General features: G+C 45.0%; 1 protein-coding gene across 1 annotated transcript; it reads right to left on the bottom strand.

Annotated features, from left to right (window-relative positions):
- Positions 1–763: 763 nt before the first annotated feature.
- sympk (symplekin) lies at positions 764–14238 on the bottom strand. The gene is made up of 27 exons (XM_080549638.1): positions 14114–14238; positions 13565–13642; positions 13383–13448; positions 12938–12991; positions 12712–12785; positions 12227–12353; positions 11447–11696; positions 11011–11181; positions 9555–9794; positions 8989–9140; positions 8462–8612; positions 7751–7976; positions 7440–7590; positions 6942–7177; positions 6208–6289; positions 5994–6107; positions 5719–5866; positions 4748–4908; positions 4516–4624; positions 4285–4385; positions 4046–4136; positions 3839–3940; positions 3041–3228; positions 2404–2580; positions 1719–1838; positions 1368–1580; positions 764–1261 (listed from the first exon to the last, which is right to left on the bottom strand). Exons 2-27 carry the CDS (start codon positions 13631–13633, stop codon positions 1091–1093), a joined length of 3744 nt encoding a protein of 1247 aa, XP_080405764.1. The 5' UTR covers positions 13634–13642; positions 14114–14238; the 3' UTR covers positions 764–1090.
- Positions 14239–17842: the final 3604 nt, after the last annotated feature.

Raw genomic sequence — 17842 nt, 5'->3', positions numbered from 1 at the left:
CACTCTTGTCTATTCTTCATCATAAAAGCCTTGAAGCAGGTCTTCGCCTGGTCCCGCTGGCTCGCTGCCTCCTGACCCTCCATCTCTCTGAGCTCTGGACAACTACAACTGTTTATTTATGTCATAAAACCTTCTAGTTCAATGTTAATCTAACATTTAGCACACTATCAATGGCCAAAACTTTAGCCCAAAATGACAGATATCTCAACCGTTAGCTTGTAAAAACTAGCTATCGGTAACCAAGTTCCTAAAACAAAACCGTTGCTATGCTGGTGTTACTGCATCAAACCGCCGTCCAGTCAATGGCTGCGTTCGTAAATTCGCTCTGAGAGCGCCGGAGCGCACACTGGGTTCAACGTCATAAAGGGACCAAGTCATTTGATTGGACAGAGGCATTTCATGAGTGCTGATCAGATTCCAGAGCGAATTTACGAACTATGATTGAATCCCCCTACCAGTACACTTCAAAAGGACAAGCTAAAACATCATCCATTTCAACGGCTCTGTTGAGCCCTCCAACTGTTATTTGAAGTGGAAAACTTGGGGATCATAAATGGTGCATTCTGACCCACTTGGAAAATCACACAAGCTTGTACATTTCTCATTGTCCAATTAATGAAAGAATTATCATTATTGAATCCAACTACAGTAGGCTACACAGTACACTATATAGGTCACATAATTATTTATTATTATAGAATTATTATTAATCTTCACACGTTTTTAAAGTGCACTTGAAAAACCAAAAGAGACAGAAACAGGTACAAACATTTTATTCTGTACTCATGACAACAAAAAAATTCTATGACGATTTTGAAACAAAAACTAGTTACATTAGCCCTAATGTAACCGCCCCCTCCCCCAAATACAAGTCTACATTGTATTTTTGCAATATTAACAAATCAAAAACTAAGGACCAAACTAATGACCAAACTAGGACAAAGCATTTCTGGATGAAAAAGAACAGGCAAGTCTATTTTCTGGAGGTGTGTTTTTAAGAGGGCTAGACTTGCACCTGTTCACCCTGACCCCAATTAACTAGCTGCATTGCTGCATTGCACAGCTACTCTACATGTCCTCTGGTGAGGCGTCACTCTGCCTCTCCCGGGCCGGTCTGGGGCTCTGTGCTGCTGGCTTCTGGGACATCTTTTAATTGGTCGTTGACATCTGAAGGTTCGGTAGGTAGCTCCTCCATTGGTTCCTCTGTTGCGTTAGTAGGAGCTGATGTGGAGTTGTCGTTGACATCTGGCAATTCCACCTGCTAGAAACACAAGTGATTTGGTTTCATCTATTCAATACTTCACCCTTCTGAGAAATTCTGCATGATAACAACCACTGGAACACCAATAAAAGTAGAGTTGATTTACCTGTGAAACTGTCTCTCCTGTTCCCTCCTGACTAGCGGGCTCTGCCTGTCCTTCCTCCATGGCCTCCTCTTTTACTTCTTCTTCTTCTTTCACCTTCGGCAGACATTGCTGGGCCGGTGGTTCTGGGTCTTTCACTGGTACTGGAAGAGGTTCTGGTTCTACTGCAGGGGTTGCAATGCTCAACCTAGGTGGCTCAACCTGGGGTGGCTCAACCTGGGTTGTGAAGAAGAAGCATGGTGTGAGAGTGGAAAACAGTGATACAGAATGAGCGACAGTGTTTCATTTAGCATTTTAACAGGAAATATGTTTGTGACAATAATGGTTGCCATCCGTGTTCCCTGTGTCTATTACCTCTCTCTCTCTCTCCCTCTCTCTCTCCACTACAGGCGCCATCGGCTCAGGCACTGGCACCTCCTGTGGCTTGTGGTTGGCCTCCAGGACGGCCATGATGGAGGCAGGGATGTGGGCTTGCTGCAACACAAGAGTCAGAGTGTGTGGGTAAAGAAGAGACCAAAAATAGATTTAAATGTGGGATCAATAAGTACAGCTCTATTTGGACAGGGTTAGTATTATCTGAGGACCTCATGTCATTTAGAAATTACCCCCCGACTTGCACAGGATTAAGAACACAGATGACCACCGTAATTATTACAAATGACCAGATGTCCCCAGATAATACTGATCCCACCCGAATAGGGCTTCTGATGGTAACAGAATAGAGCTTCTGATGGTAACAGAATAGGGCTTCTGATGGTAACATAATAGAGCTTCTGATGGTAACAGAATAGAGCTTCTGATGGTAACAGAATAGGGCTTCTGATGGTAACAGAGTCAAGCTCAGGTAAATGACTTTGAGCAGGTGTCCAGCTCTATTAGCATTACACAACAACCCAAGAGCCTCTAGGTGTTAAGAGAGAGATTCATGAGTGAATGAGTCTACCTGATGGGGGGTGAATGAGTGAATGAGTCTACCTGGTGAGGGGTGAAAGAGTGAATGAGTCTACCTGGTGAGGGGTGAAAGAGTGAATGAGTCTACCTGATGGGGGGTGAAGGAGTGGACGTGCTGTAGCAGAGGCTCCCTCATCTCCGGGCATCTCTCAAACACGCTGGTCAGCTGGGCGTGGGGCAGCTGGAGGAGCACGCTGTAGGACTGGGGCTTGGTGCGCTGGCAGCACTTGACAAACCCCTCCCACACCTTGGGGTACTTCCACACCTGCACAACAAACAGGGGACATGGACAGGGCCGGGGTTACCTCCGTTCAGAGAAGGCAAATATTTGATTGGAACTTTTGCATCACTGTGCTCAAAACTGTGCACTAGAACTGTGCACACCTCACGGTGACCCCTGTGAGTAAAAAAAAATATCTATCTTTGCACTCGATCAAATTTCGGGACCCTCCTTTCATGACTTTTCCTAGATATGTGCGTTCTACCACCCAGTATCCTTACATTTGCAAAATCACTTCAGGATAAGATAGTATGAAGCTGTTTTGCATTTTTTCTGTGTAGGAGGCAGGCTAAAAAAAGAAGCGCCCTCTAGTGATCTCTGTGTGTAAATAACAGATTTACATTCTAAAAAGGGGGTCTATTTGACCCCCAAGGCGGCTCTACTAGTTGGTAAAATAGGCACGGCTGTTGTAGTGTTAAGGAAGGAGCCTCCGGGGCTGACGGACCTGCTTGACGATGAGGCGTGACAGGATGTTCATGACGAAGCCGCCCAGGCGGGGGTACATGGTGAGGGACTGGATGACCGTACGCATCAGCAGCATAGGGAGAGGACTCTGCTCCATCAGCTGCTGCATCACCACCGCCAGCACCTCCGACGTGTACACGTTCTTCTCCCCGAAGCACAGGTTGGTGGCTGCACACACACACACACACACACACACACACACACACACACACACACACACACACACACACAGAGAAAAGCTCTCAACAGTTCAGACATGAAAACGGGGTATATGGAACTATCGCTAAACCACGCCACAAAATAGAAGTTGTCCAATCATATCACAGCAAAAGTCACGACAGGCAGAAAACTCTGACAAACAACTCGCTAATATCTGATGGTGAAAAGCTTCTAGACGAAATAGTCTTGTCATCTTTTAAAAAAAACATGTCTATTACTTGCTGTGGTAAATCAGAAATCAGAAATGTGCCAACTCCTGCCATTGTCAGTCATCGAATGTCATTCAGTCTCGGTCGGTCAGTCAGTCACTGTCAGTGAAGCGTTGTTTGTTTGTCCGAGTTTTCAAAGGGGGCGTGGCTTAGCGATAGGTGCATGGTTCTCTTGATCCTGATTTTAGATGTATAACCCTCTGAAAACTAATAAAAATACTTCCCAAAAAACAGTTCATACATTTCCAACATTTTAGATAAATCTTAAAATAAGTATAGAGTAAAAAATAAATTATAAATAAATAAATAAATAAGAGTTGAACAGGTGTGTTGTCATGACGACAACTTACCTTTTATGATGGACTTCATGTCACACTTTGTGGAGTCGATGTTGTGTAAGGCGATGAGGAGCTCACCAGGGGTCAGAGGGGACATAGAGGAGCTCCCCTCACCTGAGGAGCAGAGATGACACGTGTGATTATTACACAACATCAACACTTCCTACAGCGTGTTAAAGCTAAACCAGACAGCGTCAGTGGAAGATGAGGGAGTCTTACTGTGCTGGGTGCCGAGGAGGCGGTTGAACACTTCCTTCACTACGATGGGGTTGAGCTTGATCAGCTTGGGAAGTGCCTGAATCACCTCTTTCTGTAGAACAACAGCAGAGTCAACGTACCACCCAGCCGCCTGTCACTCACACTGTTATGACGCCACTGTTAGCTTACCCAACGAGGAATACTTTTAGTTGGAAAACTACATGTAGTTTTAACTCCTTCATGTTTAGTCGGGACCTCACCTTCTCCAGGCCGTTGATGACGGGGATCAGGAAGCGGACGTCGGGTACTCGTTTGTGGTACAGGTCTCTCACCCTCTCCACCAGCTCTGGTGACGGAGGCACTGCAAAGAAACGGGTCCGTTAGAGCCCTGTGTTAGCTGACACGGTCTCCTCTCTCTCCTTGTGGCGTAAAGGCGATCTGGGAGACGAGGGGGGGGGGGGGGGGGCAGAGGAGTCAGACGAGTGTTTTACCTTTATCTGTCAGGATGTGTAAGCAGCGGGTCACCAGAGTCTCGGCGCCTTTCGGACAGTTTTCGACTAACAGCAGCAGGTCTGGAGAGTTCATCCCCATCCCACGGATCTAGAATAAAATAATAAAAAATAACTCATCTCAACTCTGAGTGCTGGCCAAACACTGGAGCAAGGAAGAGCCATGACGAAAACCAAAGACAAAGAAGGAGTGAGGGGAAAGAAGAGGTCTTACAGGCTGCTCTATGACCCGCAGCACACTGCGCTTGATGTCAGCGATGGCCTCCGTGTAGACCGAGGCCAGCTCGTGTACCAGGCGGTGGTTCAGAGGCAGGAGGGAGAGGTAGAGGTACAGACACTGTCTCACCGTCTCCTCTGTCCAGGGGGAGGCCACCTCTGTGTGGGTGGGAGAAGAGGAAGGTGGACAGTGGGTGTGACGTAAAAAACGAGACATGGTGTGTGTGTGTGTGTGTGTGTATCTCAGTACAGGGTATATACAGGAATCTTGAGGTTAATTTCAATACATTTCTAAGACTTTTTAAAGACCTTGTCAATATTTTTCCAGACCTCACCGCCACTTCAAGCTGTAACCGTTTACATCAGTGACACCTTTAACTTAACAGGTTTAGTTTGCAACAGACTAGACCACTATCATACAACAGAATTTCCGTTTCCGTTTTTTAATAAAACGTATAAATTCACGAACTTTTACTAAAAGTTTTTAGGACTCAAACTCTTTGGACAGAGTCTAATTCAGAAAAATACCTACAAAATTCAAGACCTCATAAAATCGTGATAAGACATTTTAATACTTATTAAGGGTCTTGATTTTCCCAAAATTGATTTATCAACTTTTAATACTTTTCAAGACACCGCGGATACCCTGCAGTATCTGCTGTTATTGGTAGCCGCTCAATATGGAGAAGGCGGTGCTTCTTGTACCCATGAGATACCCTGGATACTGTCTGTTGTACAGTATTGATACTGTATCTGTCAACCCACTGTTATCATCTGGTGTGAATAACATCTTGTGTGCAGCATAACCGGTTGTCAACTCAGCACTATTGTAACTGTCTGTTTTCATAATGTCAAAATGCACTGATAGTATTTATGTCCTTTAGATATTGTACATTTATGTGGACATAAATAAAGCATTTCAAATGTGTATGTGTGTGTGTGTTTAAAGGCCTATGTGCCAAGCCAAACCTGTGTCTTTGTCAGCCCCAAACAGTAACGATGGAGGGTTGGGGTGTACGAGAAGCTGCATGTAGTTGAGGGCAAACTTCTCAATGTAATCCCTCAGCTGGTCCTTCTCGTACATCCGCTTGATGAAGGCCAGCGCGTTGGAGCGCACCTGGACACACAACACACCATGAGACTCACTAACTAAACAGTCAACTCAGAGGACAGCGTTTCGTCAATGATTTTTCAATCTATATGGGGACGTCATGTGATCAGGACTGTGGAGAATGACGAGTCACCTTCTCTTTCTCATGCGAGCTGAGGTCCAGCAGCACGTGGAGGTACTGGAACTGCCTGGAGGGCCGCTTGATGATCAGCTCCTTCAGAGTGGTCATGCCCAGGTACACCCGCGACTGACCAGACACAACAGGAAGCACATCAGTCTCATGACAGATTAGGAATTATTTCATACAAATTATCAGGTGAAGATACGATCAGCGAAACGGTCGTTACCTCGTCCTCACAGTAACGTCGTATCACTTCCAACGCTGATTCGGTGATGACAGGAGCCTCCAGCACCAGCTTGGTAAACAGTCTGAAAGATGGGGGCAGCGTTAAACAAGAGGGGTAGATCAGGGTTTCACTTTTCATTGATCATTATTATGACAGCTTTCCCTTCGTTTCATCGACATTTCTATGTAACTGCACAGCCGTCAGGGCTGCAACGCTTCTGTTTTATATTGATCCGTACGGTTCGCCTTCCACGGTTTAATACACACTAGTGAATGTCGGTTTTCCGGTTGCTGCGTTCCGTTGAAAGTGGGAGGTGGAGTTGGTCTGGAACGCAGTTGCTTCTTGTTCAAATGTTTGTTCGTGGCGAGCGGAGTTGAGAACATGGCGACAGTTTGAGGAAGCCCTGGATTGCTACACATCTGCGTTGTGGGGTCATTCATTTTGGTTTTGGCATCAAATACAATGATGAGGGAACGAAAACAGTGAACAGAAACGAGCGATACAAGCATTGCTTCACGCAAGTCGTATATGTGCATTATATTATACATATTTTTTTTTTTTTTAAATGTGTATTATTATTTTTTCTCCTTACGCACAAAACAAGTACTGAAACCGAACCGAAACCGTGACCCAAGAACCGAGGTTCATACTGAACCGTGGGCCAACTGAACCGCTGCACCCCTAACAGACATTAAAACTGTGTAACACACACAAGTAACAAGCGTGTTCCTCACCCGTCCCTCTGCTCTGGCTTCTCCTGCAGGCCAGACAGCAGGGTGAACAGGCAGTGGTCGTAGCTGTCCAGCTGCCCGTCCGGCTGCAGGCTGAGGTAGGTGTTGTACTCCTGGTAGAGCAGAGAGAAGGCCAGGTCGCTCCTGGACCGGATGTCCTCCAGGATGAACTCCAGAACCTCCTCCTTCATCATCCCCTCGAACTGGGTCACCAGTCTGGACAGAAGCTTCACGCGGACCTGATTGATTGATTGATTGATTGAGAATGTTTATTTTGATCCCTAATACAATTCATAATACAGATATAAAAAATGTACACAGTCACAATGCGTAACACCAGGACCAAAAAGGTGTAGGCTGAAGCCATGCCGCACAAATTGAAAATGTTGTGATTACATAACACACTACCACAAGTTATGTCTATCCTTCCATAAAAAACGTTGAACTCAAAAAAATATTTGTATCTCCCAGAGATAGACATGACATGTTTGGAACACTCACATGAGCCATCCCGCTTCGTGCGATCGCCTTTTCGGAATTCAGGATGCGTTTGACCGCCAAGTTGGTCAACTTTTCCACCTGGGCGTCCGTTAGAGGCTGGATCACATCAGCCAATCGGAACACTTTTTTCCTCCCGCTCGCACCTGGCGTTCTAAATATCGCAAAAAAAAAAGCCACATGTTAAATATCACCACGGTTGTGTGAGTGTGTAATGTGTGGTAACAGTAGTGATGTAGGGTCTCACTTGGTCTGTGTGGAGGGGAGGGTGTGAGTGTGTAATGTGTGGTAACAGTAGTGATCTAGGGTCTCACTTGGTCTGTGTGGAGGGCAGGATGGGTTCAGGGAGCTTCTTGACGAGGGGGGCTTCCTCGGTGGGCTGGGTCTTGTCCCCGTAGCCCCCCACCACAGAGATGGCCTGGCCCACGGCGGAGCTCTTGCGGATGATGAGGAGGTCCTTGTTGCTGGAGGACTCCCCGGCTTCATCCCTGGCCTCCTCCTTCCCCGTGTCCTCGTCACGCGCTTTGCACTGCTCAAGTCCTGGATTACATGGGAGAGAAATTGAGGCAGATTTAAGTTAATAATAATACTAATAATACTACGGTAATACTAATAATACTACTACTACTACTAATAATAATACATTAGACTTATATAGAGCTTTTCTAGACACTCAAAGACGCTTTACAAACTGAAAAGATTGAGTAGTAAAATAAAAAGAAACACAAAAAGAAACAAAAAAGAAATAAAAAGAAAGTATAGGGGACAGGGTCCAATTCATTTTTAGATTACTAAATCGTGTAGGACAATCTGCTCTGTATACTGCAAGTACATCTAGATTTCGGGCGGAGAAGCGGCGAACGAGCGACGCCAGCGTCCTCTCTCGACCAACATTTTTAGAAAAAAGACTTGATTGCTATTAAAATTAAGACACATTTGTTCAACCTGACCTCGACCTGGTTTGCCAAGGCTTATTGCTTATAGATTTGCATCTTTCAAGTCTCCTCTCCTCCCACGTCTCTCACCTGGTCCGATCCCGTTAGCGGTCATCTGCGTGGCCATCAGCCTGGCCAGGTGTTTGATCTGGGCGTCCGTGCCGGCCGACTCCACCGGGGTGTACGTGGCCTGGAAGGACGCCGGCATGACGTCAGGCAGGTAGACCATGCTGATCAGCACCTGCAGGGGAGAACACAGGCATGAACACGGCCTTCACTTGTTGACTACAATGTCTTCATAATAATAATAATCATAATAATAATCATAATCATAATAATCATAATAATAATGATAATAATAATACATTAGACTTATATAGCACTTTTCTAGACAGTCAAAGACGCTTTACAAACTGAAAAGATCGAGTAGTAACAAAAAAGAAACAAAATAATAAAAGAAAGTATAGGGGCCTAATGAAGGTGGTGCTGGGGACACATGGGGAGGGGAGGGGGAGAGGGTTAACTGGTGAAGGCGAGCTTGAAGAGGTGGTTTAGGGCCTGTTTAAATGTTTAAATGTTTAGATGTCTTCATATGTCCGTCTGCCACAGCAGCTCACCAGGTTGGCCACGTTCTCTGGGGAGAGCAGCGGGCGCAGGAACTCAGCGGTGAGGTCGATGGCAGACTGGGCTGCGGGCATGGAGGAGGGCTTGGACACCGAGGGGGCGGGCGGCTCCTCCTTGTCCTCGTCGTCCTCCATGAGAGCCGGCTCTGTGTGGCACAAACCATCATTTTTATTTGGTATTTTTGTATTACTATCCTTCTTTTTCTGTATTTCTTTTAATGCTGTATGTAAAGCACTTTGAATTGCCCCTTTTGTATGAAATGTGCTGTACAAATAAACTTGCCTTGCCTTGACTGTGTGGAACTGCTTTAATCAGCTAACGAGCTAGTAGATAGAGGTCAAGTCAAGTCAACTTTATCTATATAGCACGTTTACATACAGCAGCAGCTGAACCAAAGTGCTTCACAGGTGTAGAACAGCTAAAGTGCAGGATATTCAATGAAATGCAACACAATACAAGATATGATAACAATTAAAAGAAGAGAAGATAAAAGGACTAAAAACAATAAAACAATAAGTCAGAACGTGAACATGAGCGTCTCTCCTCTCTCTCCTCTCACCCAGCTTCATCTTCTTGCCCTCTGTGTAGGGGTCGTGGCGAGGCCTCTTGCGCTGCTCGCGTGGCGCCGGCGTGGAGCGGGTGATGTCGCTCTGGGACATGCCCAGGTCCAGGAGCAGCGTGCCGATCTGACCCTGGAACTCCAGGCTGCAGGGGTGCCGCAGCACCGCCACCAGGTGCAGCTTCAGGTTCTTCCGTACGCTGCTGACCTGCGACTTGGCCAGGGTGGGGGGGAGGTTGGCTGAGGAGAGACAGAGAGACATGAGACTTGGCCAGGGTGGGGGGAGGTTGGCTGAGGAGAGACAGAGAGACATGAGACTTGGCCAGGGTGGGGGGAGGTTGGCTGAGGAGAGACAAAGAGAAAGGAAATTAAGCTCTTTGACCTGATATCGAATGCATAATCAGAGACCGTGTTTTTGTTAAGTCAGATGTTAGCTCTGATAGTATTTCACTGTTAGGTTTTAGTGGGATCTCTTTATAATATAAATCTGTGTGCCATTGCTCTATCACACCGTTCAGCTGTTGTCTGTCATGTTTAGAAGATGGTCTCTGCGTCGGGCAGCCTGACTGGCAGTCGGTACAGACACCGGCCTTGGGTGTCTTGCAGGCTGGCGTCAGGCTGACTGATGTTGATTATTACGATGTGGCGCGGTGTTCCAAGGCTTATCTGACTCCCAGGGTATTTAAACCATCCTGGGCCAGAGGGTGATTGTTCATATGCTTGTACTTTACTGACGAAGTTACTCTGCTGTGGGCTTAATAAAATCTGTTAAGTACTCATTGGACCCGTGTTAGGAATATTCTCTTTCTTGTCAATCGTGTATGCTGCACACCTAATCCATCTGAGATGACACAACGCTGTAAGATCACGAATCCTCAATAGATTGATCCATTCCATCATTTTACCGACAAGAAGATTCTACACAGGGTTCCTACAAGTTTCAATAAGTCAAATTCAAGACCGTTTTAGACCTTTTTTAGACCTCTTTGAATAGAATTTTAGACCTATTCGCAACACCATATGATAGCTTTTTGTCATCCTCTAGGTGATGAAATTAGGGATTTCACTGCCACACAGACAACAAAGGAAGCAAGTTTTTTGGTTACAGCTGGATTAATTTCCGCGTAAATAGATCTCATTTTTAAGACCTAGCACCTCATTTCTAGACCTAATAACTGACATTTGAGACCTTTTTAGGCCTTATGAGTTGGATTGCTGGATTTTAGACTTTAAGGCTTTTTAAGACCAGCGCGGGAACCCTGTAAATGTCGCTCCATTATCATAGGGGCAGGAAGAATCGAGTTCTGCTTTTACATAATCAGTGTAGTTCTCAAACATGGGAGGAGAGAGGGGGGGGGTCATCTGCTAGACAACTGTTGAAGAACGTGTTTAAAAAAACGTCATGCACAAAAAGCTTGTGGTCTATGTTTTAACATCACCGTGGTGCCGTACTGACCGTGCAGCGTCTCGTAGGCCTGCACCACCTCAGACATGAACATGGGCCGCTGGCGAGCGAGCGTGGCGAGGGAGCCCAGCGCCGTGGTCAGGTTGATGCTGGAGATGGCGGGGTGGACCATGAACTTCAGCAGCTGCTCCAGGGCCGACTTCCCCTCCTCACACAGCGTGTCTGAAAACCCCACAGAGCTGGTCAGATCAAGACACACAGTTCATGCACACACAAGAGGTACTGTATGTACCGTGAAACCAACCTACAATATATATACAGGACATACAAGCCTTTATTACTTAGGTGCATATGGAAATTAAACGTAAGCAGAGAAGGAAAAACTGAATAGAAAAGGTGTATGGATATATATATACACACATGTCTTTAAGCAATATTTTGATGAAAAACTTGAAAAGTTGTGAAAAGTTAAATGCGCCCCCCTCACCATAGCGTATATAGGCGTGGTCTCTGGGGATTTTGTCCAAGCTGATGTCTCCCTCCTGACGCTTGGGAGTGTCAGAGTCTGACGTCCTCGGGGAGAGGGTGATGATGAGCGACTCTGTAAACTTGATAGCGTGTGTGCGCACGCCATCGTTCTCAGAGTCCAGCTGGGCCAGAACCTCCTCCTTCATCTGGGTCACCAGGTCCCAGCACGCCTCCTGCATCTCTGACACGGCCTTGGAGCGCACCAGCCACTGGCCCAACAACACAACCCTCAATAAACAGCAACGCTACACTACATCGCATGGTTAAAAAATAATCATAATAATAACTTTTTTGGGGTATAGTGCTTTTCCTGCAAACGTTGCAGCTCAAAGTGCTCCAATCATTATATAATCATCATTTAATTATTTTTATAAAAGATGGGGTTTTTAGTCTTGACTTGAACATATTTGCTGAGGTTGCATCCCTAATGTAAACTGGCAGTGCATTCCACAATCTGGGTGCATAAAATGAGAATGCAGCCTCACCAAATCTCTTCTTTTGTACATGTGGTACACAGAGAAAACCAGCATCAGAAGACCTGAGAGCTCTACTGGGCTGATATCCTAGCACAAGGTCTTTCAGATATTCTGGTGCTGTGCCAGTGAGAGCTTTAGAAACAAGCAGAAGGATCTTGAAATCTATTCTGAACTTAACAGGAAGCCAGTGTAGAGTTTCTGAAATAGGAGTTATATGAGCTCTTCTGCTTGTTTTGGTGCAGTTAAGAGTCATCCAGATGTACCTGCAGGGCCACTTTGTAGAGCTGAGTGAGGGTGAGGATGGCCTTCTTCACCACGTTGACACTCTCATCCTTCAGCAGCATATTCAGGTTTGCAATCAGCCTCAGCAGAAGTTCATTGTCCCTCTTACTGTTGAGACAAGAACACCCAGAGGTCTTGATAAAAGCTACGCAGCATCTGGCTTCAAAAGTGGATTTATTAAACACACATTCATTTATTTATTTATTTTCTGAGTGGGGCAGTCCCACTTATATTTTTCATTTTATTGACAGATACAGTAGATATTTTAGACAGGAAGGATGGGTGAGAGAGAGGAGGCATGACATGCAGGATATGTCCCCGGCCGGAATCGAACCGGGGACCCTGCAGTTACATGGTCGACGCTTAACCCGCTACGCCACCTAAGCGCCCCTAAACACACATTAATTTGATGTCTGTTGCCAGTGAGCATGCGGTGTGACAGAGACAAACGGGTCTGAACACTCACCATGCTTCTTCAATGAAACCAATGACAAACTTCCTCACATCCATGGACTTGTCAGACTGAAAGGCTATGATCTCCTATTGGGAGAGAGGGGGGGGGCATCATTTACACATGAGTACATTGAGTCTACGGACATCAAATCTCTGCATGTCTCTGAGGCATACACAGCAAAGACTGCGAAAGAGATGTTCTGGACACGGCCCTGGTGTGAGCGGAGAAACATACTTACATCTAAGAAATTGTCAAGCAGCGAGGGGTCCTTGTTGATGATCAGCTCCTGGACCTGAATGACGATGAAAGACCATAAGACCATACATCATATGACTTACACCATACATCATATAACATACACATAATATAACATACACCATACATCATATGACTTACACCATACAGAAAATAACTATTTGGCACTGCTCAGGTCTTTAATCCTGCCCATTTCTCCTGCATCCAACACATCAACTTCAACGACTGTTCACTTGCTGCCTAATATATCCCATCCCATGACAGGTGCCATGGTAACAGGATAATCAATATTAATGCAAATTAACCATAATGATTTGGCTCATCTGTGTATATCTCACAGGTTTCAAAAACATTAATCAGATTTCTTAGTGGGTATTTATTTGCTGGGGGCCATACCCAGACCTCAAGACAGACAGCACATTACAAACCTGTTTCAGAACTGTCAGTTTACTGTCGGTAGCGATGAGAGCAGCCTGGTTCAGAAGGTCCACAACCTGTGTTAAGAAGTGGGAACAGACATGTTAGGATTGACTGAGTTTATATCCTGTTGTTCTTTGATTTTTTTTAGCAGAGAAATCTAGAAGAATAAGGTGGTTTCAGGGGTTCATACCTTCTCACTGGTGGTCATGTCGACAACAGCTCCATCCTCCTCTTCTCCAATGAAACTGTTTGAAGCCATCTTCAAAACCTAAAGATGAGAACATGGTCAATTCCGCTCAACCCCGATTTTCTTCACGCAACAACAGACAGTTGAAAACCCACAGGGACCACAGGAACCATAGGAACCACAGGGACCATGGGAACCATATATGTAGATAGATAGATACATATATCTTTATTTATGTGTCACTCCTCAACAAACAGGTATGGTATAAAGAACAGCAACAAAAGGTGCATTACAAAGTTGAGGACAACTCACATGGAGTTGTGAGACACAAAACAATTCATAGCAATACAAATTAAAAACGTACATTCAAGTACTATTACACAACAAATACCATTGGCATTACAATAAAATTACAATGTAAAGGCAATGAAATATGTATAATATGTCTAGCATTTAGCTTAGCTAGCTTCCGTTAGCTTCTACAGCCGGCTGGGGTGTTTGTCATCCCCTGTCCGGAAATAAGAGAATAAGAGAGAACAAAAATGTTATTACCTTATTAGATTGGGTCTTATTATTTTAGACTGAATAATCAAATAATCAGCGCTGGTGTGACTAAATCATTCTGGTAAACGAGGGCCCAACTTCTGCTAATAGAGTTGACAGAAGCGCTCTATGCCACGGTGTGCAACCACGTTAAGCCTCCGGGTGGAAGTCAAGGCTGTGGATATCAGATCCGACTTGAACATTTCATACGATACAACGTTCAAGTGCAGAACCTACATTTGCATAGCTGTGACATAGAAACACAAAAATTGTTAAACGAAATGTCAGATTTCTAAAGATATATTATTGAGTACAATTCTGCCTTAGGGGTAGGGCTTATGCAGGGTTGGAGTTATAAGCTGAGCTTTGTGGGGGTCTCCAAAATAACAGTGCGAAATGTTCTCATGCAACTGACAGTGTAATTTATATTAGTTTTACATTTATTCAAATCTACAGCCTACGTAATTATTATTCTATTGCTCTTTTTGCCATTGTCTTTTTAAACAGTTTTTGCTTATATATTGTTGTTTTTTATGTCCTATGCACAAACCTCACCAAGTCCATTTATTGTATGTGTAAATATACTCAAATAATTGTGATTGTGATTGTGATGTGTCCTCTGTGTGTGTAGTGTCAGTCCCACTCTGACCACTAGAGGGCAGCAGTACAGGTCCTGTGAGATGGAGGAGTCTCTGACTGGAAAGTCTTCAGGACTGTGTCAGTGTAGGTTTCTACAGTTGATGACAACCAGATGGTTATTTGCTCATCGTGAAATAATATGTGGGGGGAAAAAAGTGCAATAGTCCAAAATGCAGCAGCGAGAGTTTTAACCAAAACAAGCAGAAGAGCTCATATAACTCCTATTTTAGAAACTCTACACTGAATGAATTAATTAATTAATTAATGAATTAATGAATGCATGGTCTTTATTGTCATTGATATAGTACAGGTACCAAACAAAGAAATTTGGGAGGGGGGGCTCCCCTGGTGCTAGGAAAAAAAACTAAAAACAAGAAGGGAAAAGAGCTGGTTTACATAAATAAAGGCTATGTACACTATCCACTATACTATACTATACAAATAAAACACTGTGCTGTACTCTATGCTATGCTATACCTATTCTAACATTTCCTATCTCTGAACCTTATGTACCCGAGGGTTGTCATATTGCACATAGTGTTATTGCACATTCATTTAAAGTGTCGCAGTTTGCAGGTTTGAAATGTTCACAGTTGTGTTTCAGTATTGCACTTGATTTCAATCTAGTAGCTGCCATCAAATTGTCTAGATTGTCCAGGGCCTAGAACCTAGGTCTTTGCTGTGTTCAGGGCCTGAATGGCCCTGGGGTAGAAGCTGAGCTTCAGTCTGTTTGTCCTTGCGAACATGGTCCTGAACCGCCTGTCCGAGGGCAGCCGAGCAAAGTGTTCGTACCCAGGGTGGGATGGGTCTCTGGAGATCTTGGAGGCCTTCCTGAGGCAGCGTGTGTTGTACAGCTCTTCCAGAGAGGGGAGGGGGGCGCCGGTGATCTTCTGGGGCGATCTCACGACTCTCTGTAGCGCATTCCTCTCTGCGGCTGTGCAGCTGGAGAACCACACGCAGATGCAGTAGGTGAGGATGCTCTCCACTGCGCAGCGGTAGAAGGTCACAAGCATCTCCTGTCCGATGTGGTTTTTCCTGAGGACTCTCAGGAAGTAGAGCCGCTGTTGTGCCTTCTTGATGGTGGCTGCTGTGTTGGTCTTCCAGGACAGGTCATCCTGTATGTGTATCCCCCAGGAATCGGAGGGTTGAGACTCTCTCCACGCTCCCTCCATCGACGAACAGGGGCTGGACCTCAGATTTCTTCCTCCTGAAGTCCACGATGATTTCCTGGGTCTTTGACTGGTTCAGCAGCAGGTTGTTAACCTTGCAGAGCTTGCCCAGCTGCTCCACCTCATCCCTGTACGCCGCCTCGTCCCCCCCCCCCGAGATGCAGCCCACCACGGTGGGTGCAGCCCACCACGGTGGCTTCCTGTTTAAGTTCAGAATAGATTTCAAGATCCTTCTGCTTGTTTATAAAGCTCTCACTGGCATTGCACCAGAATACTTTGCTAGCATATCAGCCCAATAGAGCTCTCAGGTCTTCTGTCACTGGTTTTCTCTGTACAAAAGAAGAGATTTGGTGAGGCTGCATTCTCATTTTATGCACCCAAATTGTGGAATGCACTGCCAGTTTACATTAGGGATGCAAACTCAGCAAATATGTTCAAGTCAAGACTAAAAACCCATCTTTTTAATGTTGCCTTTAAATGACTAAATAATTTAATCATGATTATATAATGATTGGAGCACTTTGAGCTGCAATGTTTGCAGGAAAAGCGCTATACAAATAAAAGTTATTATTAGTAGACTGACAAAACAGAAGCGTGGGAGTTTTCTATATTATATAAATATATATTATGTGATTACTTTTTAAACTTTTTTCTGGAATTCAACTGATCATGAAACAATCCAGATGAATCATTAGATGATCAGTCAGACTGATGATGAACTCTGAGACCCAGAGTCTCTGACCCTGAGGAGAGAGAGTGGATGTGTATAAGAGTTGGTAAAATGGTGTGTTTGAGTTCTGATGCTGTATTAAGGAGCTATCTGTAAGATAGCAGGGAGTGGATGTGAAGACAGCTCTCCTCCTCTGTCAAAACAACATGTACATGTTCTGAAATCCTCTCTCCATGTATTCACCTGTCTATCTATCCTATGTACATGGTGTTCCCTCTCACCTGTGTATGTGTGTGTGTGTGTGTGTGTGTGTGTGTGTGTGTGTGTGTGTGTGACAGTGAACTCTTTATTTTGTATTCAAGCAGGGAGTCCCATATTCAAGCAGGGAGTCCCATTGAAACCAAGATCTTTTTACAAAGGAGTCCACACCCACACCCACACCCACACCCAACAACACCCTCCCATCCAGCCACCCACCCACACGCCCTGCACACAGTTTACAACAAAACCTTTTTTACAGGGCTTTTCTCTTCCTCTCTCTCTCACTCTCTCTGTCTGAGTGTTGAAATCTGAGGGCTGCATGAGACCGGAACTCAACCGTTCCTTCTGACTCAAACACTGCGACAAAGACAGGAGAAACTGATTAAGGTGTGTCCTCACCTACCCTCTTTAACACACCCTCCCCCCCTCCCTCCCTCTCTCACACACCCTCCCCTTGCTCCCTCCCTCCCTCCCACCCTGCCTCCCTGTCTTTAACCCCCCCCCCCCTCTCTCTCCCTCCCTCCCACCCTTCCTCCCTCTCCCTCTCTTTGAGGAGTCATACTATTCACCTCTGCTTCTTCCTTCTTCTAGCAGACGACTGCCAACGTTCCCCGGCCTGAGCATAACTCACTTCTCCTGCTATGACTGGTGGATAGATGATTCACTTACTTACACTAGTCAAAGGTATTGATTGACATTGATTGATCTGCTAAATACCAAAACATGTAAATGTAAAAGTGACAAAGACAATTTGATTTGATTTGGGATTAGTATCACACCTAGTGAGAAGAGTCTAAAATGTTCATTATCATAAATTATTCGTTAACAACACAAAAGGTGATAAAATGTATCAAAAATACAGGTGGTTGTGAACCAAACACAAAACCCTGGGCGTACATTTGAATGCAAGTATGTATTTTTATTATAATCCTTAGTATGGAACTTAGTCACAGAAACAGAAAGTGTAAGTCTTCAAGATGTTATTTTGAGATGTGACTT

Source organism: Nansenia antarctica (assembly GCF_963989245.1).
Source record: "Nansenia antarctica genome assembly, chromosome: 20".
In the NCBI taxonomy this organism is placed as follows: Eukaryota; Metazoa; Chordata; class Actinopteri; order Argentiniformes; family Microstomatidae; genus Nansenia; species Nansenia antarctica.
The sequence above is the reverse complement of the archived record's forward strand: the minus strand, read 5'-3'. Positions and strand labels throughout refer to the sequence as shown.

What these genes read in the sequence shown, in the direction of transcription:
- sympk (XM_080549638.1), bottom strand. Translation starts at nt 13,633, where the DNA reads ATGGCTTCAAACAGTTTCATTGGAGAAGAGGAGGATGGAGCTGTTGTC. An exon ending in ACATGACCACCAGTGAGAAG is followed by an intron (nt 13,449 to 13,564) that starts GTATGAACCCCT and finishes TTCTTAACACAG; the next exon opens with GTTGTGGACCTTCTGAACCA. An exon ending in AGAGGGAGAGAGAGAGAGAG is followed by an intron (nt 1,581 to 1,718) that starts GTAATAGACACA and finishes TTCACAACCCAG; the next exon opens with GTTGAGCCACCCCAGGTTGA.